The sequence below is a fragment of the Fulmarus glacialis genome, unplaced genomic scaffold (genome assembly GCF_000690835.1).
Source record: "Fulmarus glacialis isolate BGI_N327 unplaced genomic scaffold, ASM69083v1 scaffold32535, whole genome shotgun sequence".
NCBI lineage: Eukaryota > Metazoa > Chordata > Aves > Procellariiformes > Procellariidae > Fulmarus > Fulmarus glacialis.
In genome coordinates this window covers 26583-53875 of record NW_009214216.1, presented here as the reverse complement: position 1 = coordinate 53875, position 27293 = coordinate 26583, and the positions used below count along the sequence as shown (strand labels likewise).

The following is a 27293-nucleotide window of genomic DNA, read 5'->3' as shown; positions in this document are numbered from 1 at the left end:
TCAGTGCCCCATCTGAAAAATGAGGTTGGTTTTGAGTTTAACTTCTGGGCCCCCCCCCTGGCCTGCAAATTGCACTTCGTTCACCTTTAGCTTTAACCCGCTGGTGAAGAGATAAAGCACATCCTTTGGTATGTGTTTTTTAGAGTAGGTAAATAGTTGGGTTATCTGGAAACAGATCTTAGCAATGCCTGCTGAGCTTCTGAGCAACAATATGTATAGACCTCTAGATTAGCTGTCAAAATTGACTGATTACTACAAGTAATGCCACAAGATAAGGATCTGTAATCTTTCAAACACAAATCATTGATAGAGATCTCAGGTTGTGCATTGTCATAACCTTATCCCCGCTGCTGCAGTGCAATTCCAGCTCTAGTTGTGCTGCAGGGACTCTTGAATGTGTAAGTGGAAACTATGGGGAAAAGCAAAGTGGTACATTTATCACCCCCCAAAAACTTGGCTGGTATCAGAGTTGGTTGCCACAGGGAAGGAATCCATGATCCCGTATCTTGATGCAGCAGAGCAGTGCAAAACCAGTCTCAGGAGGGAAGACTGAGTTTAGATGACTTTGTGCTCCTCTGATTGAGATTTGACCATGTGCTGGGCTGCTTGTTTCTCTCCAAATTTCCTTCTTATTTGAGAAGATGGAGGAGGTGTTTCACTGATCTGTTTTAAGTTTGGGCTGCAGCAGCTTTACAAGGGTGATCCAGAGCTGTCCTGACCCTTTCTGTAACTGGCACTGGGGCTTGCTGAGCACGCAGTGACTTGGAGCAGGAAACTGCTCTGCCTGAAGACTAAGCCACAAGAAAAGTCTCTCTGCCATCTAGCCCTAATGCAGGGTATGGGTTGAGAAAGGCAATGCCTCTGTCTGCTCTAACTGCTGACCAAACAGCAGCCTGGCATCTTCTCTGCATGGCACGGGCCTCGCGCAGTTCCATGGGGCTGTGCCTTGCCCCAGCAGCAACGTGTTCGGTACATCCTCCGAGGTACCAGGCTCGTGCTGGCGTGGTGACTGCAGGACGGGCTGCACTCACAGCATCGTAAAATAATCCAGGACCAGATTAATGGCTGCTGAAATCCCTAATACTTATCTTTCTGGTTCAAGGTACTCATAAAACTAGAGAAAAAATGGTAGAACATAAATCCTGTAGGCGTTGTTTTGCTTACTGTGATTAAATTTATCAGACTCCGGTGACATACTGTGAGCCTAAATGCTTTAAAAAAAATGTAAGTGCTCCTGCAGCCTCAGTAAGGTTTTCAACATTGAACTCCCAAAGTACTATTTAGTTGCTGTGACAACTTCAGTATTCACAATGATACTTTAAATTGCAGGTGCAAAGTGTTTTTTCCTTTTAGTAGCTGTGTTAAATGCAGCTAGTGGTATAAAAAAGATGCTAGTGGTATAAGCATTTTAAAACTGTATAGTTGTAATGCTTTTTGTCTCAGCACCACCTTTTTTTCAGAAATGTTCATGAAAATAAAGAAAATACAAATCCAGTACAGCTTAATTATTAAGACTAAAGGTACCACCAGAGCTTCAGACATTGGAGAAGTTACAGTCTTGCATGTGGTTTTAGAGTTCGTATGAAATTTATCCTGTATGAAGAGCTGATATGTTCCCCATTCAATAAAACATATTCCTGGCTGTGTTACTGTCAGCTGTGGTGGTCCCAGGGTGACGTGGACTTAGTGAATCATAAATATGCTCAAAGACACCAAAAGTTTGGTATTCACTTAGACCTCATCTCTTGATACTCTAATCGTACTAGCCAAGTCCCCTATCATTGTGCCAAGCATCCTTTGAAAAGGCCTTACGAGAATGGAAGGGAGTTCCTCACCCTTAACACGAACTCCTCCCTTGTCTGGCCCTGAGACACTCGTATCTCTCATTTTCCTCACTCTCATCTAGCCTTTGGTTTTAAACCTGGAGGAAAGAATTGCATCACATATTGATAGGGCAGTAGGTGCCAAGCTTTACTGAACTAGCAGTGATTTGTTATTTAGTGGGTACGTACAGAAACACAAGAAATCCCCCAGTCAAACCAAGGAGTCAGTGGTGAGTTACTGTAAGTTAGGGCAGCTTTAAAGGAAGGGTGGAAGGTATTTCATTTCCTTATTTTTGCAATAGTCCTTTCTGTTAGTAGCTTTTCTTGTTACCTTCGAACTCTCATTTCCTCTATTAATGAATTCCCCATTTTGGCGTCATTTGTGTTTGTTTTGTCTGTCTACTGAGTACCATATCCCAATGTGCAGCAATGCTGCTTTAGCACTTGCCTGCCATGAGCACTCCACGTATTTTCAAACCATTTTTTTTCTCCGTCCAAGAATAACTGCATCCTTCCCCTTCCTGTCACTGAACCTGAGCATCTGGTGTCTTCTCAGACTTTAGAAATAATTATTTTCACTGGAAGGAGGTATAAGGAGGGATCTGTATGGCACCGTGTATGGGTTTCATTTACAGCTTTCATAGTTTGGCCCAAGTTCCTGGTGAGCAAGTAAATTGCTGTTTGTAGCACTTTTTATTTACTGATGGTCACTTTTATTACTTTAACGGAGGGGGCTTTGAAAAGCACAGCATGCCATCCAGAATAAACTGCTTGTCAGGTAGAATGGTTACAAATACTTTTTAAAGGAATTTTAAGGCTGAGTAAGCATGACTGCTGGCTGCTTGGTGTCTGCAAGCACACCTCTCGGCTCGTCAAGTGGTGTGGTTCTGAGATATAGCTATGGGAGTGCCTCAGAGTCGGCGAAACTCCTTTTTAGATATTATCCTGGTTCAAATCATCTAGGGATTTGCCGCGCAGAAGGTAAAGCAAAATATAAACACGCAGCAAAACATAGATTTGCTAGTTTGAAATAAACCTTTGTTGTTATTTAAGATAGTACTGCCTGTTAAAAAATTTTTACTGAGTTTTTACTGGTTTGAATTGGAAAATCTTTTTTATGCTAAGCATCTGATAATTTTTTTCATTTATCTGTACTGTAAAATATTTTCTTATGTTTGCATCCTTAGAATGTATTTTCCTTGTTCTGCAAGTTAGCATTTGCAGCTTTAACTCTAAACCACTCAGAAATGAGCATTTACTACAGAAATTTCATGTGACAGCTTAATTAACTGTGGATTCTTGACCTTTAAAGTGCTGGAGCTAGAAACATTTAATAACCAGCCATTGGATATAAAGTAATATGCTTGTTGTTTTACTAGCTTGCATACATGGCAGTGTGAAGCAAAGTCCAAGGGTCACCAAAATCATGAAGTAAACTCAAGCGATTCAATCTGAACTATGTATTTCAAAGTGTTGTACAAATGTGTCACGCAGTATGTATGTATGAGTGAAGGCTACCAGGTTACGTATAAGATATTTTTATGTGAGGTGCGGATTACGATTTCTCTAAAAGCTTCTGTGATCTGGACCTACAAGGTGGGAGTGTAATTCAGTGCAATTACTGTGCTGCCTAGTCTTAAAGAAGCAAGCGTGTGTGTACACAACCGAAGTATCAACCCACACGGACTTGTGAGCAGCGAAACCCTGAGCAGAAGATTGCTATCTTGGCAAGTCCCCTCCATCAGCTTAAAGGAGGCCACTGATGTCCTTGACAGAAGGGAGGATCGCTGAAGGTGACCACCAAGCACCGTCGTCAGCTGAGTGGGTAACAAGGGCTTTGAGGGGGTAACTGGGTGCGGGAAGGACCAGGGAGATGTACGGGTGGAGGTGGTGGGCAGGGATTACTGGTGGAGATGAAGTACTTGTGGGATTGAGACTGCAGAGAGGGTCACAGCCAGTGGAAACAGTACCGAAACATCAGGTCAGTCTCTCTCTGCTGAGCCAAGGAGGGTTGTGTGGGCGCCTAACCCTCCTTCAGACCAGTGAGTGACCCCTATGCCTGCGCGTAGGCTCCTGTGCGGGGGGTGGTCTGTTTGCCCCAGTGTTGGTGGGGCTGATCCCTGCTGTGTCTGGGTCGCAGGTACTTTCTGCGGTTGCCCGGGCAGGGCAGGGGCAGCAGCGCAGCCCCCGGCCCAGTGCCCCAGCATTTCTCCTGGCGGCTGGAGTCCGGAGCTGTCGCAGCAGCGAGTGCTGGGAAGACAGTCCCTAGGCTGACATGGTAGTTTTGCAAGGTTATTTAAGCCGGAGCGGTTACGTGGGGCTTCAGGTTTTGCCAATAAGTTGCCGTGCCTGGAGTTTCCAGTCCTGCAGTAAGAGAGGCTTCGGAAAGCCAGATTATGATCTTCACCCCGAGCAAGCGAGACCTTTGTCTGCAGACATTCCCGCCGATTTCAGTGAAGCTGTGTTGCAAGGGACCGTCAGAGATGAGCAAGGGGATAGGAATCTGGCTCCCGGGATCCGTGCAGGCCATTCCTACACCCCTTCGGATGCTTCCGGTGGGTGGGATCGTGTGCCCTGTTCCCGAGCATGGGTGTACCCCTGGGACCTGTTTGTTGTTTGGGTTATTGGGAGAAGCGCGGAGAGCTTTTGCTCCCCAAAATTCACGAGCTTCACCTGAAAGGGCAAATACGTGCCGGTTGTTTGTCATCTTTGCTCACACATGTTGGCCCGTAAATTCTATTTTCAGAGTGCAAACTAAACATGGCTAGGAGGGAGTGGGAAATCATGTAAACAGCCATCCTGGGGGTACAGTGCCATACTTGTGTTCTGTGGCAGGGAACTGCCTGCGCTGCCTTAACTCTTCCATTCCCTATGGCTTGCACGCGCATAAGCGCTGCGCCCCGGAGCGTCGCCCGGCAGCTCTGGGAGAGTCCATGCTGGGGAGCGCGCCTTCCTTTTCCTTCTCCCTGAGCCTCCAGACCACCATCAGCACAGCCCAGTCCTGAGCGGAGTCCCCAGGCCCGTTCCTCGGCTCAGTCACCATGTTTCTAGTGGAGATTTGAGCGTCTCCGTTCCTTTCCTGTTGTTTGATAGGGAAGGGTCATGCTGCGATTGCAATGCGAGGGGGGGTGTGTGGCCGAGCGGGGCCTTATCCTGCCGAGTCCCGGGACTCCTGAAGGAGCGGGCGTTGGGGAGCTCCCGGGAGACTTCCCTGCAGTGCCTCCGAGCCTCGCGCCAGCGTACGGGTGGATTGATTTCTGGTGGCTTTCTCCTCTCTCCCCCTCTGCATTTTAAAAATCCCAGGTTTGGGTGAGTGAGGTTTCTGCTTCTGCTTGCGTCACTTTCTCCAAGCAGTGACGCACACGTGTGCTCTTTTTTTGCCACATAAGTGGGTGGTTTATGTGCTGGGAGGGAATGATTCATAAATTAGCCAGAGTCTGGGCCTTTTCTCTACTGCCCTAATGATGTGTGAGGAGGATTCGGTGTCGGCCTTTCTTCCTGGCCCTCAAACAGGCAGGTGGTTGAGTAGTTTACATTTTCGCTCTCCAGCTGCCTCACCCGCGGTAAAATGCTCATCCCGTGCACAAAATGGGGGTAACTGCAGAGAAAGTTAATGGCCTGCCGCCTGCAAATGAAAACCGTGAAAACACTGCTTGTTGCAGGATTCTGTCACTGGACTGCAGTTTTTGGAGGCGTTTGCAAGCAGGACGAGTAAGCACAGAATGACCGTCTTTGACACGGGGCAGGGACACCAAGCAAGCAAGATGTCTGCTGGGGGGAAGCCGTGTGGGGCAAGCGGCGTGGGGCTGCTCTGGGCCGCTGCGTGCTTGTGCGGGGCTGGCGACAATAACAGCGCAGCGTGAGGGTGTGCTGAGTGAGGGAAGAAGAGGAGGAAAATTGAGGTGCAGGAAGCCACAGGGGGAAATGCTTAACAAGCAAATTGTTTGTTTATTTAAAATGATAATGGGTGAGCAAGAAAGTCTTTTGAAAGCAACCAGCCGGGCTGATTCCTCCCCTTGTTTTCTGATGTGAGAAAGCTCTCGTGTGGTGTGTAATGAACGGCGATGTCTCTCTGCAGAGAAACCGAGCACGACAGTCAGAAGCAGTGTTGAGGGAAAGCATCTGCAGCACAGAGGAGAAAAAAAAAAATTCTCTGCTCATAGCATTAGTTATTAGAAACCTTGAGCAACCCATGGTTAATGAAACCAGCTTGTCTTATTAGCCACACTTCAAAATTATATTTACAGAGGTTAGCAAAACTAAATATTTTTCTTTGTGGCCGGAGTGGCGTCATGAGAGACCCTGTCTTATACAACCCGTTTTTACTGCATGAATTGCGACACGGCTTTGGCCTTGGTTCCCAAAGTTTCGTATTTAAACGAGGAGGGATTGGATCTTGTTTTGCACAAGTTGCTTCTAATGTGAAAATTGTGGGCTCTAGATTTGGAGCAGAGCCTGAACATTTATGGTTCAAGTTAAATTTTCTAAGCTGCAATTGGAAATTCTTGCAAATATTGCCACGTAGTTTTTGTTCTGTTTGGTTTTGTTTTGTTTCTACTCTTTTATTTCATTGCTAGAATTAGAAACTGAGAAGATTTGTTCCCAGTCTGGCATCTTTATAGGCACAGTGTATACACATTTTTCTTTAGAGAGCAAGACACACCTCTGAAAGAAGCATCGGTGTAAGTAGTTCACATGGCTCTCCCGTTCCCAGCGCCTGCCCCGGGAGGACACAGGGCATTTTCTGTTGTACCTTCTCAGACAGCTGTACGAAGGGACTTTTTTTTAGGTGGGTGTAGTATGACTCTTACTTGGTAAGGAGTTAGTGTCACCTTCTGAATATCTGATCCTTTTGATTCGAACTTGGGCGAGTCGGTGTTCGTTCCAGCAATGCCCCTGAAGTCATTTCAAAGTTGGATCCTGCCCAGATGTACTGAAATGTGTGTAGGTCTCATCCCGTGCGTACCTCCTGTAACAGATGCCATGTTAGAAAATATTCACCTCAGGCAAAATAATTGTGAAAGCGGTTTGCCAAGGGCTGATCATGGATCTTGAGAAGATACCGTAAGCATTTATGAGGCCCCTTGCCCTGTTAGCACACCCACTGGGGAGCACCTCTCTGATCCCTAAGTGTATGCCCAGCTTCACGTGTTTTGCAGCACGAGGGCCCTACTGATGTGTTGTGAGCACATTTCTGCTTTGGACAATGATGTTGCTGGGCCTTGCCCGGCAAACACCTTACTGTAACTTTACTCTTAGCATTTAACATGCACCCTGGCTATTTTTCCTTCTTTCTAATTTACGAAGCCACCTGCGGCTTCCATGCTAGAAGCTTTTGCAGGCAGTCTAGCTCTTCTAGAAATGGTTGTCTTCTTTAGAATACATTACTGTGTATTAATACTCTTTTTCTACTTTATGCAGTTTTGTATGAGACCAGCCATGATTGTAACAGTTTCTAGGATTAAGCGATGCAATTAATGTTTGTTTTCCTCATCATCTTCACACAAGAGAATACATTTATCGAAACACCTTGTTTTGATAGGATTTTTTTTTTTTGGTTGATCCATTTTTAGTTTATAGACTCATTATTTTATACTGATGTTAGAAAAAGCAGGTTATAAGATGCTTCATTTTTAGGCGGCCTTGCAAATGGAGAGCTGCCACTGGTGATTCTAGAAATGAATGTGCAGCCACAACAGCAAAAATGGTGGGGCTGTTGTTCTCCACACCCTGTTCTGTGCTCATCCAAGCTGTGCTGTTTGCACTGGTACAGTATTACAGGAGTCTGCCTGAAAAGAAATATATTCTGTGTTGGCGTGACTAAGGTGCAAAACCTCAACTTGTGCAAGTGAAGGAAACTTGTAGCATCAGCAGAGCTACATGGAGTTGAAATAGCTGATGGTTTTGAATGGATTCAGGTTCTTCATGTTCTGAAATAAGAATTGTACTTTATAAAAGAACCTTAGAGTCAGTAAAGTTCCCTCTTAAACTGTCCTATCCCAGATCCATTACAAATATAGCCCTTGTGTTTCTTGCATGTTAAATTTCGCTTTATGTCCATCGGTGGCTTGATTTTGCATGCTTGCTTCATAAAATGTCTTCCCCTTTGTTATTTCCTGCTTTTCTATTCCCTGCGGAGTTCGAAGGAGGCTGACTCTATCAGTTATGTTATTTTACTGAAGGAGGAATCTGTTTTCATAGACAATGGAGAAATGGTGATTTAATTAGAATAGTTTCTATGAAGGAGGGGTTTCTTGCATGCAACAATATTTTCTTTCCCATTTTGTATCCTTCATGGTCAGGCAAAGGTGGTTTTCCAGAGTAGTGTCGGGTTAAGAGCTGAGACAGTTGTATATACAAACACAGTTTGTTACCCTATTATTACTTTATGTTTTTTAATGTGGGGAACAGCCATTGCGAGTCATTATATCTGCGACACAGCCACATGCACTGTAATTGTTCCAGCTTTAAAATGGATTGTCGCCTCATCCCAGAGTATTTTTCAAGTGAATTAATTTAGATTGAACAAACAAAATTTTTATTTTTAACATTTCCTGAATCCCAGGAATGATAGTTGGCTATTTCATTTTGAATCTCTTGCCTAAGGCAGATCTTGATCCTGTTACACTCAATGGGGATTCAGGGGGTCCAAAGGCTGACTTCTGCAGAATCAGAGCCCTTTCTAGTTGTGGCACCCCTCTCCTAATTCCCGTTTTAAAAGGAGCAAATGGATATTAATGGCTGGTCAATTGATTTAAACCAGTTGACAGAATGGATTCAATGCTGAGAAGATTTGCTCTTGTAAATGCCTCTCTCAAGTCATGAATTGCATTTCAAGAAACGCTTTTTCCTTTCTCTCCTTTACCTACCAGGAGCAGTTCAGAACGGAGGAAGGAGAAATCAAGAGATGCAGCAAGATGCAGGAGAAGCAAAGAAACCGAAGTTTTCTATGAACTGGCACATGAGCTGCCCCTGCCCCACAACATCAGTTCCCACCTGGACAAGGCATCCATAATGCGCCTGGCAATCAGTTTCCTACGCACTCACAAGCTTCTGTCTTCAGGTAAGATCTGGCTAAAAGAAGTTGTCAGTGCTAGTTGATGGCAGCTTGGTAAGTGTGCATGTTCTTTCTTCCCTGAGTACTGGGTCCTAAGGTGAGAACAGTTCACAACTGCTTGTGGTGTGAGAATACAACTAGATTTAAAGAGAGATTGGTGGGTTTTTTTCATGAGGATTATGTATATTTTAATTGGGATAGAAAAATCTGAGTGATATGAGTCACATAAGGTCTTCATTACCAAAATAACAACTGGTGCAGTTTTGCCTCTCTAGAAAAGCAACTTTCAAAAAATTCTTGAATGTGGTTTATTAAGCTCAGTTACAAGATTTTAAACTTTTAAGAGTTTAATCAGAATTTAAACATACACCTTAAGCTTCCATGCTGAAACAAGTAAATTTTGATTTGGCATGGCAAGCATGTTTGTGCCAGTGCATTCAAAAGGCAGCTGGGAACTTCTGAAGGTCCAATACTTCATTTGAAAGGACTAATTGTGCTATATGCCAGCAGTGAGTAGTAGGTAGATTGTTTATGACAAGGTAGACTAAGATAGCTAAAGCAAACAGCTTTTAAATACTCGACATGAATGGATTCTATGTAATCAGAATCTTGCTCATGTTGGACTAGTAGGAATGTGAATCAACATCGTTTTCATAGACTGTGAAAACTGATAAAATTAACAGTGTTCTTATTTTGCACCTATATTTGAATAATCACTTTGATGGAAATCTGTGGTTGGAGTAGCCAGTGAGATCAATGAAAACAACTGATGTTTCTGGGGGAACTTTCACACGGTGACCTATAAGTGTCCAGAATACGTTAACAAAACAATGCCTGCATTGTTTGTGAAAGGTAAACCCATAATTTCATCTTTTCCTTCATTAATGGCAAAACTCCCAATAAGGTCACGATTGCACTTCCTCTCTTTAGAAAAGTTGAGTCATACCATAACAATTACTTTAATAAATGTTACTAGGAAGCATTTCGTTTTGTCAAAGAGCATGCTGTTGGTTTGTTGCTGGTTAGTCTGAAAAAAATGACAAATTCAGTTCTGCTTCTGTGTGCTTTGTAATTTTTATAGCTTTTTTGGGTTCTGCTAAGACTGTTGTATAAAATTTGGGTATTTTCATCTTAGCTTATAGAATGTGGTTTTAACATTTACTTCTGTGAAAAGAAAACTTTATTTGCTGAACAGTGTTTGCAAATCACCTCTGATTTTGTCATGTAATTAATACTTGAAGAAGTCGCATAAATAGGTAAATGTTCTTAAGCATGCCATACACCAAGCCAATTTGTTAGTAACTTTCTCATAAAAACACAGCTTCAGCTTTTCAAATGTTTATATGGCATGAACTAGAGACCGTCACAGCATAGGAAAAGCAAACTTCTGAAGGGCTGGAACAGATAATATAAATAATGCATGTGTCTGTGAAACTTGACATGAAATAGTTTGATGCTGTCATCATCCAAAAAATACTTTTGCTTACCTGAAAACTGCAAAGTTTAAAGTGAAATTGTCAAATACATATACATTTCTCAGTGAGGAAAAAAACTACAGATAAAACATTTATTTAGTGCTTGTAGTGTTGAGACTTAGGCTTATATAATTTGATAGTGATGACAACTCAATATATATATATAATATTCATACAAACACATACATATATGATTTTTCTGTGACAGTGTTTGAAAAACAATGTGATTCATGTAGCTGATTTACATTTTCTTGAAGTACCACCAGGACCCAGCAGTTAGAAAGCATTCTGGAAATGAAACATTACAGTAGTGACAGGCTGCAATTTAATATTTCAGGCTTTCTCTATGTTAGTTATTTGCTTAGCCTTAAGTCTGATGCACTTCCCCAGCCTAAATATTGACTTGGAGTAAGTCCTCTCATTAAAATTTGTGGTGTTAGTCAAATGCAGAATTGTCCATCGCTGCATCTTTAGACACTGGAGATGTAGATAAGGGTTTTAAAATCTTTAGTGCTTCTATTCTGAGGAACGTAAGGTACTTTAAAGAGACTGATTTTCTGGAAGAGCTGGGTATTATTTTCTGACAATGAGAATACACTGAAATGAAAGAACTCAAGCCAGAAAACCACTGTTTGTTTGTAAAGGCCTCATCTGCTACTTATATTCTTCTGAGTATAGCTAACATTTAAATTAGCCAAGCTAAACACATGGCTGAAAATTTAAGCCCTGAATATTTGAAAGATAAAATTTATCAGGCATTGGAATAAAGTGGCATCAGAGAGAGAACTTTCATTATCGTTATCAGAATAATGACTTCAGAGTATTATTTCTTCCTCATGCAATTGCCTGACAGTTTACACTTGCTGAGACTCCTGAGATTCACAGGTGTAGAGTATTGCTCTGGCCAAAGTAAATCTATGTCAGGTTGAGAACTGTTTCTTGCTCTCAGGAGATAAGGCTGGAAAATTTTGAATATAAGCATTTCTGGCAGGTGAGCTTTGTTGAAAAAATACTGCCTTTCAGGACTGATTAACACCATTGCCGTACAATAGCTGCTTAATACAGCTAATATTTGACAGGTGCTGTTTTTCTGATCTGTTCCTGCAAAAGCAGAATTTGAGTCTTTGATGGTGGGCTTCTGAATAATGTCAGTCTTTATAAGGACACTGGCTTTCACTAGAAGGCCATCCAATTTAACTCAAAGCGGTAGGTTTTCGATACAGCTTCTGGCTCTCAGATGAAGTAGTTTGCCGCTCATCGCATTTTGACGAGCGTGTGGAGCAAATGGGCTTGTGTGATACCTGTCCAGGCTCCCTTCTCGCTTTTGCTCTAAACCCTTTCTGAGCCCCAAGCAAAGCTGCCCCTGTTTCACAGGCGTGTTTAGCAGACTGGAATTTGGCCATTAATTCTGCGTTGCATTTGAGCAGCCTGATTCAACTGACGGGAGGCACAGGGGTTACTGTGTTGTCTCTGACAGGTGAACTGGGAAATGGGGAGGTAGAGAACTGCAGCATGCATGAGAATCAAACGCCTGCGCCGGTCCTCAGACCACCCCTTTGCTTTATGTTGTCTTCATGAAAATAGTTTTGATTATTTGGGCTAGACACTTAGTGTAAACTGGAGTTAAGTGGGAGTATTTGTTCTGTCATTAATTAGGACATTAAAATAACATTTACTGCATTTATATATATATACAATGTCACTAAAATAAACTTGCAGTGCAGCTTGAAAAATGCTTCAAAAGATAATAAAGAAAAAAGTACTGCTTGATTAGCATTTTTGTTATTTATCATTTATTCTATCAAAAAATACTGGAACACCAGATTTTATTTTATATTACTGTTTGTGGGCACGATTCTCAAGCGTGAACACATCTCTTCGTTTCATGGCAGTTTTGCTGGGAATGGAGAGAGCAAGGGCCTTCCCAGGACTGCACCCTCATCTTTCTGCAAGCTGATGCTCCAGATGGGATTTCAGAGATGGCTGTAGGCAACTTGCCAGCCTCAGTCCGCTGGCATTGAGTGTCTCATGCCCCTTCGTATTATTCCCTGACTTGGAATAGGGCTTTTCACTTGTGTAACTCGGGCTGTTTTACTAGCTGTGTCTGCATAATGATTATTTATCTGTCGGGAAGCCAAGACCTAGGGAAATCTATGCCCACATTCTTCCAGCAGGTGAATGGCAGAGCCCACGAATCTGAGCCCTCATTGAGAGCTCTCCCGCTACGTGCTTCCGAAAATCGCGGCTTCTGGATTGCAGGGTGCACGTCTCCTGCAGGCGTTGCGGGGCCCGAGCTTGGCCCTTGTATCCTATCATAATAGGAAATAGCTGGTTGTATATCTCAGAGTTCAAAAGGGTAAAAAATACCAGGTTTTGCTTTATAAAAGTTGCTGCTTTACTTAGTAACACGTTTCCCTTTGATTTTCACAGTAGGCAATTCTGTGTGGGAATGTTGGAGAGGAAGCCTTTAACATTTAGAAATGCAGGCTGTTCGTCTGACGGCCTGATTGAGATTAGTATCACAGGAAGCAAACTGAAACAATAGCTTTATAATACTGTTTCCACGTTCTGCACAGAACAGTACACGGTATAATTGGAATGCTAAGTAGAAATATCATTTAATTATGATCATCTTAAATATTTTTCAAGATGTCTCCTAATTCTGTTGGCACAATACATCTTTGCCATCATCGCATTCAAATGTTTGGGATAAATTTAGAACCAATGTTTGTTCATTTCAAGTAAAGGTTTTGATCCCATAAAGTTGCAGCTGAAAATAGACTGTTTGATGCTTATCAGTAGTGGAACTTTTGGATTTGGAATCTGAAGTCCTTTAGTATAATCAGAAAAATCGATAGCAGTACTCGTCCTCTGTTATTCTCTAATACAGCTAGTAAATTAGCCTAATGCTTTTTTGGGGGGTTAATAGATGGCAAAAGAGAAATAACTCTTTTGCTGAAGAATGGCTGTCTTGGTTAACAGCTAACATTGTGATAATTGCTAAGGCTGCCTCAGACAGTGTCTTTTTGTCTGAATATGAGGAAGAGAATCCACTTCAGCAAGCCTGTATGGGCAGTATTAGCATGTGATGCCAATAATTTTAAGTGTTTATTTGGACCATGCCAATACTAAAGGCATTACAGGACCCAGAACTCTTTGGTACCAGTGAGTTTCTGTGTGTCAGGGCTGGAGACTTTTTAGTCAGGCTAATCAGGCAAACACAATTTTATCAGCTTTCTTTAACCCCATCCCAACTGTGTGGTCACCCGGGTGTCTTTTCTGTGCAGAGATCCAGCAAAGGAAACTGGATGGGAGTTGCTCCTGAGCAGGCAGACAGCAGCAGAAATGGGGAGGGAACAGGGAAGCAGACGGGAAGTTGTTTGGGAGAAGGGAGGCCACGAGGAAGCCAGTGTGAAGTTGTTTCAAGGGAGGGAGACAACAGAGCCGGAAAGCCAGCAGGGAGCAGAAGGGAAAAAATAGCTTTTCTCTAGGCTTTTAAGGGAGAGGACAAGCTGTAGGGAGAAGTGATGTGGGCATTGTTTTTGAATGTCTGGACAAGCTGCATCTAATCTCAGACCATTGTGGCATAAAACAGTGCTTTAAAAATAGCATGTCAACTTGTTTGCTTTTATTAAATTGGAAAAATAGTTTTGTGCCAACCATGCTGCTAGGAATGAGAGTGGAGCCGGGTGCTGAGTGGTTCAGCTTTTCTGGGAAGGTGCACCAGAAGGTCCCACGGGGCTCAGGAAGCCTGGCCTGATGGGTGCTGCGTCCCACCGTTCAACACCCATGGCTGCAGGACTCGAAGCAGCTTCCTGGGAGCAGTGTCTGAGTGATTTGGCTAGATACAAACTCTGCAATCAAAACAACACTAACATAAGTGTTTTCTTTATCAAAGTTGCTTGTGCACTTGGAGATAAGAGACCTTCAGGAAGCTTCAAGTTTAAGAGTAGCTTTTTCTTGATGTATCTAAATTGAAAGCTTTTATTGAACACATTGAAAATATCCCCTTGAACAGGATGTACTGCCCTGTCAAGACAGAAAAAAAGAAAAAGGAGGGGGGAAAAAAAAAAATAAGTTGCTTTCCTTTGATGCAAAACGAGAAACCGGGAAGAGACAAGGCATCAGGCAGTTTTTACAACCCTCCTCAGGAGCAGCAGCTATAGCATGGTGTCTGTTATGCACAATATCCAAGCAACTTTCTGGTAATTGTAGGATCCAGGATTAGAAACAAGGCCATGAAAATTCTGTGGAGGTGACGATGTGACCTCCAGTAAAAACCTTTTTTATCACTCTCTACCTCTGAACTGACCAAAAAGGCCCCTTTGAGTCAGATCAAAGGTGTTGAGAGTATAGGCTGTTTGCTAGGAGGTTGTTTATACCTGAGCGGTTATTTCTTGTAAGGAGAGCCTGATTTTTGAGCCTTCAGACTCATTCCAAGAGGTTGGACTGAAGGAAATGAGCAAGCATCTACGGAAAAAGTGTTCTTAAACTTGGGAACAGTGCATATCCTGACAGTGGGAATTAATCAAAGCTTGTTTACAAGAGCTATTTTTAGCATAAAAGGCTATCATAAACACTGCAATAAGCATTTGCCATTACAGTTCAAAGTTTCTTGTTGATGAATAAATTCTACTTTGGTGGTTAGAAAATTTTTCAAAATAGAGCTGATTAAAAAATATTTATCAAAATTTGATGAAGACTGAGAGATGGACTGAAAAATACTGTATCAAAATTTGATGCAGGCCAAGAAATACTGCCTTGGGGCAATATGAACAGTGGATGACCCATCAAACTGGGACATGGGACACGGTTGCTCTGTTCCTGGTTCTGCTGTAGCTCTGATAGTCGCCCCAGGGAGGCCACTGCACTTTTCTATGGCTCTCTGACGTGCTTCAGGATCTCTCGATCTCAGCTAGACAGAGATTCTCCCTCCTTTGTAGGCTTCCCAGTGCTACATGAGCACAATCTTGGCTGGGATCCATAAATGTAACTATAATATGAACAATAACATTACAGTACTTCATTCTGCTGAATCTGCTATTAATTTATAGTTAAACTGGCATATTTGCAGTCCAGTCTCCCTACTATACTGTCATGGTGCCTGAACTGAGATACTCCCATTAGGAGAGATGGAAAGATTTGCAGGAAAAAGTAAGAAGCACATCCTTATTTCAAAATTTAGTTAGCAGCTATTTTGAAAAGCAATGCTGACAACAAAACCTCTACGTAAAAATCAGGGTAAACTGAATCCATGGTTACCTTTCTTTAAGACCTGGAAAATTCTGGCAAGTCTACATGGGGTGCCGCTACCTGGATAAAGTGACCTCAGACCTACTGGAAACCAAGTTCTGTCCCCATCTCCTCATGCTAACCTCCTCCCCTCATTTGGTCCTGGCTTTCTCAAATGTTTTCCATCTGAAGCTGAAATTTGTTATGCTAAAGTGAAAGACAATAGGGATTTCTGGGAGCAGCTTGCAGTAGCAATGGCTTTATTTGTTTTTCTTCTGCAAAACTGATTCTTTCTAAAGCAAACCGGATTTTTGCTAGTGGCAATAACTGAGTTGCTTCTGATGTATCAATCTCCTAATGTGTGTATATCCTCTGTGTATTAGTAGCTAGTGATTTTCACAGGAGAAAGGGAATAAGCTATAATGCTGTAACTGCAGCCATATGAGGGACTCTTATTTATTATTTATATTACTATAATTATACTAAGTTAACCTGATACAGGGCATACCAGGGCCACCACAGTGATGCCCAGCATATTTCTTTGCTGCGGTAGCTAATATGCTTCAGAGGTTTAGCCCAGATGACACCTTCTGGGACTGTGTGTTTGCAACCACCACAAAGAACCTGGACACACCTTTGGTGTGTCTCCCACTGCCTGGGCCTCCCTGGGCAGGCTGCCGGCAGATGCTCATGGGGGACAGGCAAGGAATAGATGGGCAGCAGCAGCACAGTGGCCCCTGGAGGTACTTGTCACCTATCTTTACGTGCCTGATAGTGCCTACAGTTTTCTTGTTACAGCTGCTCCGACTCTGAAACGTGAGCATGCCCTATTAAGTACTGCAAGAAACCCGTATCTGCCAGCTCCCCTTGCCTGCTGCGGCCGGAGCTGCTAAGGGGGAAAGAGGGGATGCAGTGGGGTTTATAGAGTTACCAGGGAAGCTGGAGGGTGTCTGCAAAACACCTTGGTTGTGCTTTTGGGTTATGTGAGAGGGGATGCACAGCAGCACAAACCCTCTTCCCTCCCTCCTCCCAGTCCAAATCATCAGATGTCTCCAGCTGGACAAAGGTAACTTTAATGAAAAAAGTTGAACTCTGATCCCACAAAACCCTGTAACCGCGTGCTTTAAAGCTGACTATATCTTTAAGTGCTGTGCTCGGCTAGGACGTTAAGGGTTTGAACCTGCAGCCCTGATGTGAGTGATCCTGTGTCCTCTGTGTGTGTTTGTATAAGTAATATAATTTATATACATGGAAAAGCAAACTTAATCATCTGATAATACAAGTAAAGTGTTTGTCTTTCACTGTTGGAGGCATTTAAGAATACAAATGCTTTGAATAGCCTTCCTGCCTTTGAATGGTCATGTTTTGTTAATGCAAACTTAATGAGCTGGGAAAAAAAAATGGAAAGGAGGGTCTTGGGTTAGAGCTGAAAAGTCATTTTTTTTCTCTGAACCCACACTTGGCTGATTGTCTTGGGCTATAGCCATGATCCCTGCTGAATAAACCATTTGTTTGCTTCCGGAAAAGTAAAAAAAGACCCTTGACATTCTTTACACAGCAGAAACAAGCTTGGGAGCAGATGGTCACTTACCTTTTTTTTCTTCCCCTTCCCTAAATGTCATTATGGTCAAAGTGCATACTATTCAAATATATTATTGTGTATTTTCTGTATTTTAAATGCTAGCCCTGATGTAATTTCCTGAAGTCAGTAGCTTTGTGCTGAGGAGGAACTGGCCCCTGCGTGTGTAGTTTGAATTGCAGTGCAGGCACATGAAATGATAAATCCCCAGCCTGTGCTGGCCATCCACGGAGAGCGTCTGCTCTTCCCTGCTACCAAATGATCACGTTGAGAAGCAAAGGGTGATAAACTAAGTCCTTCCAATAGCTTTGGAGCTGAGACTGTTCATTCCTGTGTTTGCACAATGGGTAATGGGCTGCTGCCAGGGAGGGATGTTGAGGAGCAGGAGAAGGATGCGGAAGCAGCAGCCAGCATCGTTTTTGTCACCACTCATTTGTTCCAAACAGTGGCTCAGTGGGCTCTGCGTTGCAAATGCTCATCCCCTCTGCATTTGCTCACTGACCGTCCTTAGGCACTAGCAGATGCAGTTGCAGCAGGTATATAGATCGGACTTGTCCTTTAATCATAACTCATTAATACTTCAAAGTTAAAACTGCATTAGTTTGGCTCAGCCTCTTCCCTATCCAAAAAAATTCCAAACCCAAACCACTTCTATGGGCTCTGCGTTGCAAATGCTCATCCCCTCTGCATTTGCTCACTGACCGTCCTTAGGCACTAGCAGATGCAGTTGCAGCAGGTATATAGATCGGACTTGTCCTTTAATCATAACTCATTAATACTTCAAAGTTAAAACTGCATTAGTTTGGCTCAGCCTCTTCCCTATCCAAAAAAATTCCAAACCCAAACCACTTCTAATAATGTTTTACAAAGCAATACCTTTCTGCTTCTAGACTGCTTCCAAAAAGAGTATTTCAAGAAGAAACATGAAGGGAAATGATGAATGTGCTGTTTCAGGGAGGAAAAGAACAAAAAACTGAAATACTTTTGACAAGTGCTAATAGAATGTGTACCAGAAAACAAAAACTGTATGCTGAAATTGCAACATGAAACCAAGAAAGAAGAGCAACTTCTCCAAGAAACTCGTTTAAGAGTCTCACCGTTCTTGCAAATAAGGCTGATGCAATTACAGCTGGAGCCTCTGGCCAGCAAAATTGGTGGTAGGGCCTGTCCTGGAGCACTCTTGTGCCACCAGGGAGGGGCACAGAGCAGCTCGCTGCAGCTCCTCTCAGATCATCCTTGCTGCCTCGGGCTATGGAGCACCTTTGATCTAGATGGGACTTACCCATAGCCTTGTATCTTCAGCAGTGTACGGCTGGAGTTGGTTATTCTTTATTCTGAGACAATAAGGGGTTTTTTGTTTGTTTGTTTGCTTTTTTCCCCTGAGTTCAGAGTCTTACCACTACACATATTTGCAATGACTGATCACAAATGTGCAGGCTGACAAAACTATAAAGATAAGCTCACCACAGCATGTCTGAGACCAGATGCAATATCTGTAAATAGTTTTATAAAAAAATAATCCCAGAAGTTTCATATAAAACATGTCAAGAAATTAATGGGCCAGCTCCTACACAGAAATTTTTTTATACTAGTCATCTACAAATCATCTCCTGCAGGCTTCTTATTCTTGGAGCTGAAACATGCTTAAAACTGTAGAAGGGAAGGCAAGAGTGCTGAGTGGACACCTGGGTGACTGGCATTAGGAGGAGCAGTGTCTCCCTCTCCCTCCCTCCCCGCCTCCGGCTTTGCCTACTTACTGCCTCCATCGCAGGAGATGAGCAACGTGGAGCACACACAACGAGGGCATTGCAGTGCCATCAGTTGTCTCTACAGCACAGCCAAAAAGCAACAGGAAAACGAGTAACCAAAAAAAATGCTTTCATAAATGTTCTAGCATGGCCTTAGATTTCAGCACAACAGTGGCACACCTCCAAAAACGGGTAAGATGCACTGGGTTCATGAATCTGCGGCAAACATAAGGGATGTAAGTGGGGTCTGAGGCTCTCCTCCTTGCCGGACAGGAGGAGCGTAGGTGGGTGATGAAGCTTGTCAGAGTTTGGTGGAATGGCACGTAGGGAGTTTTGACGTCTGCAGATGAAAAAGCAGGTATTGGGTATTGGTGGGATGGATCTGTGTTTTTCCCAGGAATACTGAGGTGTATGGGTTGAAAGAGAGATTTTCCTGAAAGGGCTTCAAGGAAGTGTTTCTTCTACTTTTTCTACTAAAGGTAGTGTTAATTAAGGGTAGCTCCATACCAAGTGGAGAGGTCTATTTAGGCACGCTTCATAGGAAAAGTATTTGAACTTCTTAGAAAACTTGACCTGATAGAAATGTCTTCTTAGATGTTTGTTAGGAATGCACAAATTTACTTACCTTCTGTAAGATTTGCCCTATACTTTGTGCCTGTTAGGAGATATAAAGGTTGCATGTGGCCAAAAGAATGCGCACGAAGAAGATGTGCTTCAGTGTCTGGGTATATAGGTGTTATGTACTGAAAACACATCTTTCAGAAACACGCTAAAGGTGAATAGAGGGTCTGTTGCATTTGCCAAAAAGTTGAGAAAAATATCTTTCTAGTGATAAGGATGTCCCTTTCATACACTGTGCAGACAGCTTTCTTCTCAAGGAAGGCCCCACCGGAAGGGGTTTGTGGAAAGGAAATTCTAACAGCAGAAGAATATTTTGTTGCCTTGTAACTGGACGTGCTTGCGTTGAAAAAGGCTGGCTAGGGTGCTGAAGACTTTAGATGCTTTTTTTCTTTTTTTCTCAGTATGTGCTGACAACGAGAATGAACTAGAGGCAGACCAGCAGATGGACAACTTGTACCTGAAAGCTTTGGAGGGATTTATTGCCGTGGTGACACAGGATGGAGACATGATCTTTTTGTCAGAGAATGTCAACAAATACATGGGTCTTACCCAGGTAACTTGTTCCCTAACATTTTCCTGTCTTTGTAATACAATTCCTAGAAACGAGTCCTATGCCTAAATGCAGAAAAACAGCTGCGTGTCACTGCAAAAAAGACTGGAAATAAAATTTCTTATTTCTTAGGCAGGTACCCTGTACACCAGACAACAGTGTGGTGTTTTTTTCCTTCTCCCTATCAAAGTTGTAGTGGTTTTGGTGACTGCAAACTTGCCTTCCTAGATATTACCATGGAGAGGAAAATGGGCATTAATTCAACTTGTGTCTTAGACTATGGGACAGAGGGGAGAGAGCTGCTCTTTTGGGTCCCCCCTTTTCTTTGTTGGTTGGGGCATTTTCTCCTTCTGTATTGAAAATAACTGCTGGTGCTGACTGTAACTGCACCATGTAAATGCAAAGATAGGGAATTGTTTTGGGAGAAAATGACAAGTTATACATACAATAAACAAAGGAAAGGTCACTGGATTTGTGTCTGTGAGCATTGCTGGATCTCAGCAAACAGAGCAGATGGGTTAGGGACACTAGAAAAATGGGTGCAGCTTTTGTGGTGGGAAGGTTGTTCTCCTGATTCCCAGTCTGCGTCCTCTCACATCTGGACTGGGATGTTGTTAAAGACAGCCAAAATCTTCAGAGGATTGTGGTTGGATATATGTGCACTTTAGTGCGCCCTCATGAGTCACCAATTTGATGTGGTTGTGGAGTCAAGGTAAACAGGTTAAATACAGGACAAATTATTGATAAAGGAGACTGAGTCAAACCTACTCTGACCCACTGCACCCCACTGATTAGATCACGGTCAAATTTGGCATCTTTGATTCCTCTTAATTCCTCTCTGAAAAATCCTGGAAATGAGTCCAAAGCTGCTGTTGATGCACTTAGTTCTAGTGACCAGTTTCATCTGAATAGGTGGTATTTGAAAACAGATAAATACTATTAGTTGCTTTTATTTGGCTAAATATAGTTCTTACTTCTGCTCAGGTGGAATTAACTGGACACAGCATTTTTGACTTCACTCACCCATGTGACCATGAAGAAATTCGAGAGAATCTGAGTCTGAAAAATGGTAATAATGAAAATAGAAAAGAGTCACTGTTTGCTTTTTAAATAACCAAATGAAGTAATTGGCTGGCAGTAGAGATCTGTTAGTCATGGTAAAGGGAATTTTCATTCCTAGAGTAATCATTAACTGTTATTCAATACTTTGCAGATTTGTTTTGTTTTGCCAAATATTGCTTATATACGATAGCACTAAGAACTGTTTGTTTAGTATTTTCCTTTCATCAAGTTAAGACAGGCATAATGTTTTCAATTATAACACTTTGCAAAGATTTATGTGCTGCAAGCTAAAATACAGGTTTAAATGCACAAAGTCCTATTTAAGTTCCACTTAAAGTTTTAGGTCTGAGCTCTACAAACTGCTCTTGAATGGTCCATGCATCTTTGATGGTCTCTGCAGGTAAATTATCTGAGAATTAGTCTGTTATTTCTATTGAATCCTTCATGCTTATAAGTAGAAGAAATCAAGAAGCAAAACTGAGAAAACTCATTTGCCATTTTCTTTATACAGGTCCAGGCTTTGGAAAGAAAAGCAAAGAGATGTCAACTGAGCGTGACTTCTTCATGAGGATGAAATGCACCGTTACCAACAGAGGCAGAACTGTTAACCTCAAGTCTGCCACATGGAAGGTACCATATTTGAGACATAATAAGTGTTTTTGTTTTTAAAAGGCATTTTGGCGTGTAGAGAAAGTACGTTCTAAGTTAGTTTCTCATTCAAAATTCATTATTTCAGGTTTTGCACTGCACTGGACAAGTTAAAGTGTATAACACTTGCCCTCCTCACACTCTCTGTGGGTATAAAGAGCCTCTTCTCACCTGCCTTATAATAATGTGTGAGCCTATTCAGCATCCTTCAAACATCGATATCCCTCTGGACAGCAAGACCTTCCTGAGTCGCCATAGCATGGACATGAAATTTACCTACTGCGATGACAGGTAAACTCCACTGATTTTTCCTTTCCATGGGTGTTTCTATCTTCTTGAACAAAACAAGCGGTCCTTCCAAATATCCTCCTGTGTGGACCTGGTAAGCAAGGACTAGAAGAACGTGCAGTCTGTTACCAAGACAGCTATTCAGTGGCTCACTTAATCCATTTCAAATCTCAGTTTAGGCAAAACAATACTCCTGCTGTATTTCCTCCACCTGCTCAGTGAGGAATTCAAGTTCACTGGCAGGAGATGAGGCAACTTAGAGCCATAAGCATTAACTTCTTGGGTTTTAACAAACTGAAGAGTATGCAGGATTTCTGTTCTCGTTTTTTAGAGAACGTCTCAAATGACATGCCTTACGGACCTTAGTCAAGGACTGTCTTATGGTTGGTTTGGCCCAGGATGCTATTATCGGTTAGCTGGAAAGTACTTTATGCTCTAGATTAACTAAGGATTGCTAAGGCATCCAGACCATCTGCAGTTCTGAAATGGGGTTGCAGCCTCTTGCTCAATGAAAAGCAAACGACCTTTGCTGGTTACCTATCTGCTACTTTTAGTGGCGAAATGAAGGGGAGGGGAAGATCTTGGGTCAAGCAAGGGGCTGTCCTCCACTCCCCACATTCCCCTTTGAGTGGAAAAATGGAGATCCCCCTTGTCTCTGCCTGCCTGATTTCCCCTGGGATGTCTATGGCATTTCACACCATCTACCTCTTCTCCCTGTCTACGTATTGTGGTAACCATCTTCCCTGCGTGTGAGTGAGCCAGACATCCCTTTGCATGAAGCGTCCTCCTGTTCCTCGTTTCCCCAGAAAGTCCTGTCTACTACTGTGGGTTTGGTGTTTGCTTTGGGTTTTTTTAAGTTTATGAGATCATCCCTGAATTTAATATGAAGTCATTCTGTCTAATGAAACTGGTCTCCAGAAATTCAGAGATGGTAGCAACCGCTGTGGTCTGTAGGGTTATCAATGGGATTATACGTATGCTCACATTTTACGCAAAAACTCACAGGATTGAGATCTTGGTTATTTTCTTCATCCTTCAAAGGTTTTTAAAAAGTTGTTCTAAGCAAGATTATTATTTTAAACAATGAAGCAACCGTATAAACTAACAGTGTTAGCAGTTGTGGATGAAAGCAAGATTACAAGTGTGGAACTTGTGACTGACCTTCTTCTGACCTCTCTGAGAATTTAGCAGCAAGTGTGCTGTAACTAGAAATGTCCTCTGATGTAACCACAATAAAACAGATCTTTTTTTTTTTTTTTTTCCCCCTTGTTAATACTTTCAGGATTAAAATATTGAGATATCAATAGGATTTTGCTGCTGGGGAGAGGGGAAGCAACAATATGGTAGTGACTCATTATTAAAAGCAATATACCTCTGAATTATGGGGCCATTCAGTGGCAGGCTAGAGGAGAGTAACAGAGGATTTTGCTGTATTGCAGCATTCTCATGTCTCTGGCAGACTTGATGCATAAGCAATTATAAATGAGAATTAGAGGGACTGATAGTATCCCATTAAAGATACACATGCTTATTTTAAAAAGAATGAAATATTATGCAGTGTCTTAAATAGTGGGAGTTGATTTACAGGGAAAACTTTCCACATGGCAGTGAAATACAACAGCTTCCTCTGGAGGATTTAACTTGTAAGGAATTTCAGAGATTTCTCTTTAAAACCAGGCAACAAAACAGCATGTCTTTTACTAGATAGTTTTGGTTGGATGTTTCATTCATGTTTTATTGAGATTACGATAAAGCTGTAAAAAGCCAGCCAGACCAGAGAAGGAAGAGACCTCACGCACCTTTCAGGTTCTTCCCAGCAGATCCTCCTGGCTCTTGCTTCCCTCCCGGAGGGATGTTGATTTCTCTCCAACAGGCGACACATCACTAGACACATAAAAATGCAAAACACTCAGCTGTTCTTATCAAATTCAGTGCTGCTAGACAAATTGTATTGAAGGAGCAGCTTATGCCAAGAATGTAAATCCAGGCTGAGGAGTGGGGGAGGAAAAGCAGCATGTGCCAGTCAGATGCCTAAACCCTTTTCAACCTGGTCTGGCCTTTCTGCAGTGAAGCAGCAGGGCTGACACAGCTCATTTCTCCATAAGAGATTGCATCTTTCCATTCAGGGCCGGTATCGTTGAGGGCAGCGTGCCGCCTCTAGCAGGCTTCTGCAGCGATCTGAGTATCCCCTTTGCAGTTCATCTGGTGTGGACAGGTCTGCTTCCAGGGAGCATTAAGTTTTTATTTTTGAAACATTCCATTAGAGAAACTTTAGGATTTCTGAGGAAGTACCTTAATGAATGGCAGCCATGCTGGACCTTAATCATGGAAGCACCCACCTTCAGCGTGAAGCTCAAGTGAGTACAAAAGAGACCTGTCCTTATACATGAAGCTGAAATTTATCCTTCTGGAAAATGAGGATCACAGCTGTCATCTCCTTAGCAAAGCTCATAGTCTCTGTCTGTAACAAAGCAACACGCAAAATATAGGCTGGCTACCTTTCACCACTTTTTAACAAAAACTAGTTGGCTGACATGAAGTACCTTGATTCTTTTGGCTTTTCCTCAGGAGGGTACGCAACAGATGCAATATGAAGCAGGCAAGAGCGGCCTTCCCTCATTTAAAATGTGTGAGACACTAGCCCATATATTTTGCCTTCCAAAAATAATTTATATATGTGGGCCTATGACTTGCCAGTGGTTAGGTGGGATATATTTGTATTCTTAAAACAGCTTTTGCAAAGTGATGAGCCTGTAAAGAAAGGTTTGTGAGATATAAATATCAAAAATAGGTTGTTCTGTTAAATGCCTGCTTCAGCCATTCCTGGAGAGCGATTTAAAAATGTTCCCTCACTCCACTTACCTTGGCTAAGTGGTTTACAGGAAGGATTATTTTAGCTGTAATACGGAAATGCTGATCAGTGGTACAATTCAATAATCCAAGTGAGGATTTAGTTCAGCTGCACAGTGCTTTTGTGTCGGGGAAGATCTCCACTGAGGGTGTTTTAGTCGGGAAAAAAAGGCCAGTCTTTGTACAAAGGCAATTTTGTTACTTTGGTGGTAACGTATCTTCCTGTGCAGGGCCACGGGGGCTATGGGTCGGTGGTAACGTATCTTCCTGTGCAGGGCCATAGAAAATAGCATAGAAATAGCAGTAATATGCTTCTGTGGCAAAAAAATTCACAAAATAAAAGTGAAAACAGTATCTGAATTTGATAGAAAACCCTGAAACTACTTCAGATGCCCCAGCACATGCAGTCTCAGCCTTTTTGTTTTATGCATATGCTGTGTTTTGGAGGGGGCCAGGGTTTTGAAAGCATGGAGGGTAATGTGGCATTGTAGGTGGCGTTGGCTTTTCACCTTCATCCCTGTGACCTCTCTGGGGTGCTGGGGAGGGGAGGGAGAAGCGGTCTTTGCCCATAATTCCGTGGGCAGCATACATGAGAGAAGGCTAAAGAAACAAGTCTGTTCTGCCCGGCTTGAGATGTGCAGGCGGTGGCTCCAGAGGCTGCGTCACAAACCAGTTCCCTGGCACCGGCACGCTGAAAAGCGTATGTTCTCCATTACTTGGAAGGCATGGCTTGCTTTGGGGAATTGTATGTTCCTGGTTACAAGAAACCCAATTAGTTATAGTCTTTTTTACTTTTTCTTGATTGGAACATTTTAATGGAAGAGTTGAAGAAGAAAAAGGAGCGAAGAAGGGTGTATGGTGATTCAGAATAGGATGGTGCAGGAAGATGCAATGCCGATAGTGCTGGTCCCAGTTGGGTTTCTCCTAATATGAGTGTACATGTGGGATCCAGGCTGTGCCCAACTGAGAGGAAACTGAGTTGTATTGTGCTTCCAGTTACGTCTCTGTAAAACAGAAATATGCAGACACAGGACCTCATATGAGGGTTTAAGTCAGTTTGCCATTTGACCTATACTTGGGGAATGTTTTTAAATTAGGTGAGAATGCAAATAAGCATTTGAAAGGACCTTCTGTCCCTCCATCCCTGCTCAGAGCAAAAATGCATTATGGAGACAATAGTGAAGTGATGATATCTGAAGCCAAAGATCCGCATTTGGCAAAACTGGCTTTTGGTATATGCCATATTTAAGAAAAAACATGACCAACTTCTTTTATTAATAATGAAACTTTGATTTAGCTAGACCAAATGAGTAGGACAGACAGCGTCCTGGTGAAGTTTTTGATGTACCCATCTAATTTTTCTAACTAGCAGGGCAGATACACCTGACCAGGCCAGCCATCCCTCTAAGAAGTGGACAGGGGTCCCAGGATTTGGCATTTTATTTTTTTCTTTGGCCTGGGTTAGAGTAGAAGCAGCCATGAATATTTTCAAGAGGAAATGTGGGTACTTGGCAGGACTGCCATGCTGCCCTGCAGCCTGCTCTAGCAGGCTGGCAGAGTGCTTTACCCAGGCATAGTGGCTGTGTTGGGCTTCATTTTTTTTTCTTTCTTTCTTTTTTTTTTTTTAAACTCATTCTGCTTTAAGTATAACTTTGTTTGTTTGTTTGTTCCTGTCAAGACCAATTTAACTTCAATAACTTGGTAAGAGTTTGAATACAGAAAGACTTTGTTAAGAGATCCACACCCTCACGCACACAGTCCACACACGGCCCGACGAATATACACCCAGCTCTTTTTTTATAAGCAGTAAACATTACAGCAGTCTTTCACAAAGAGCCTGACTTCTCAGTGCTAACAGTTCTTATGATACTATTTTAACTCAAGAAATGGTATACAATAAAAAGCTTTGTACTCCTATAAAGAGACAGAAAAGCACAATTTTAAGAAAAACCAAAACACTTGAAATAGCTCATCTCTTAGGAGATGCAGCCTTTGAAGCAGTGAGCTTTGTTTGCTTTGCCATGTCTCAAAGAGATAAAGTGGGGCAAAGTTGTACAAATCTAGAAATAGGATTCAGATCGCTTGTTTCTCCATTGTGTACCCGAAGCCCCAAACTTTGCCTTTACTCCACATCCCAAGAAATGGGTATATTAAGAGAAACTGAAGTAGTGCTCAAAAAGCATTTAAGTAGCGGTAGTTGGGACAGATCCCCTACTGCGGAGGGCTACTGCCCACCTCTTTACTGTGTTTTCTGAGATTTTGACCTCAGTACATCATGGTGACAAGTTTAGCTCAGAAAACTGAAGTGCCAGTCTGGCAAAATTAAGATTCCCCTAAAGGTATTTGTGTTTTCAGAAACG

The 27293-nt window shown here is 42.5% G+C and overlaps 1 protein-coding gene across 1 annotated transcript in view; it reads left to right on the top strand.

Annotated features, from left to right (window-relative positions):
- Positions 1-2723: 2723 nt before the first annotated feature.
- The window catches only part of EPAS1 (endothelial PAS domain protein 1), a 42027-nt gene continuing 17457 nt past the window's right edge, over positions 2724-27293 (top strand). The window contains exons 1-8 of the mRNA XM_009578482.1: positions 2724-2743; positions 8696-8896; positions 14027-14044; positions 19426-19432; positions 19975-20088; positions 21070-21154; positions 21665-21777; positions 21884-22086. Coding sequence (XP_009576777.1) covers positions 2724-2743; positions 8696-8896; positions 14027-14044; positions 19426-19432; positions 19975-20088; positions 21070-21154; positions 21665-21777; positions 21884-22086 — 761 coding nt within the window. The remainder of the gene's footprint in view (positions 2744-8695; positions 8897-14026; positions 14045-19425; positions 19433-19974; positions 20089-21069; positions 21155-21664; positions 21778-21883; positions 22087-27293) is intronic.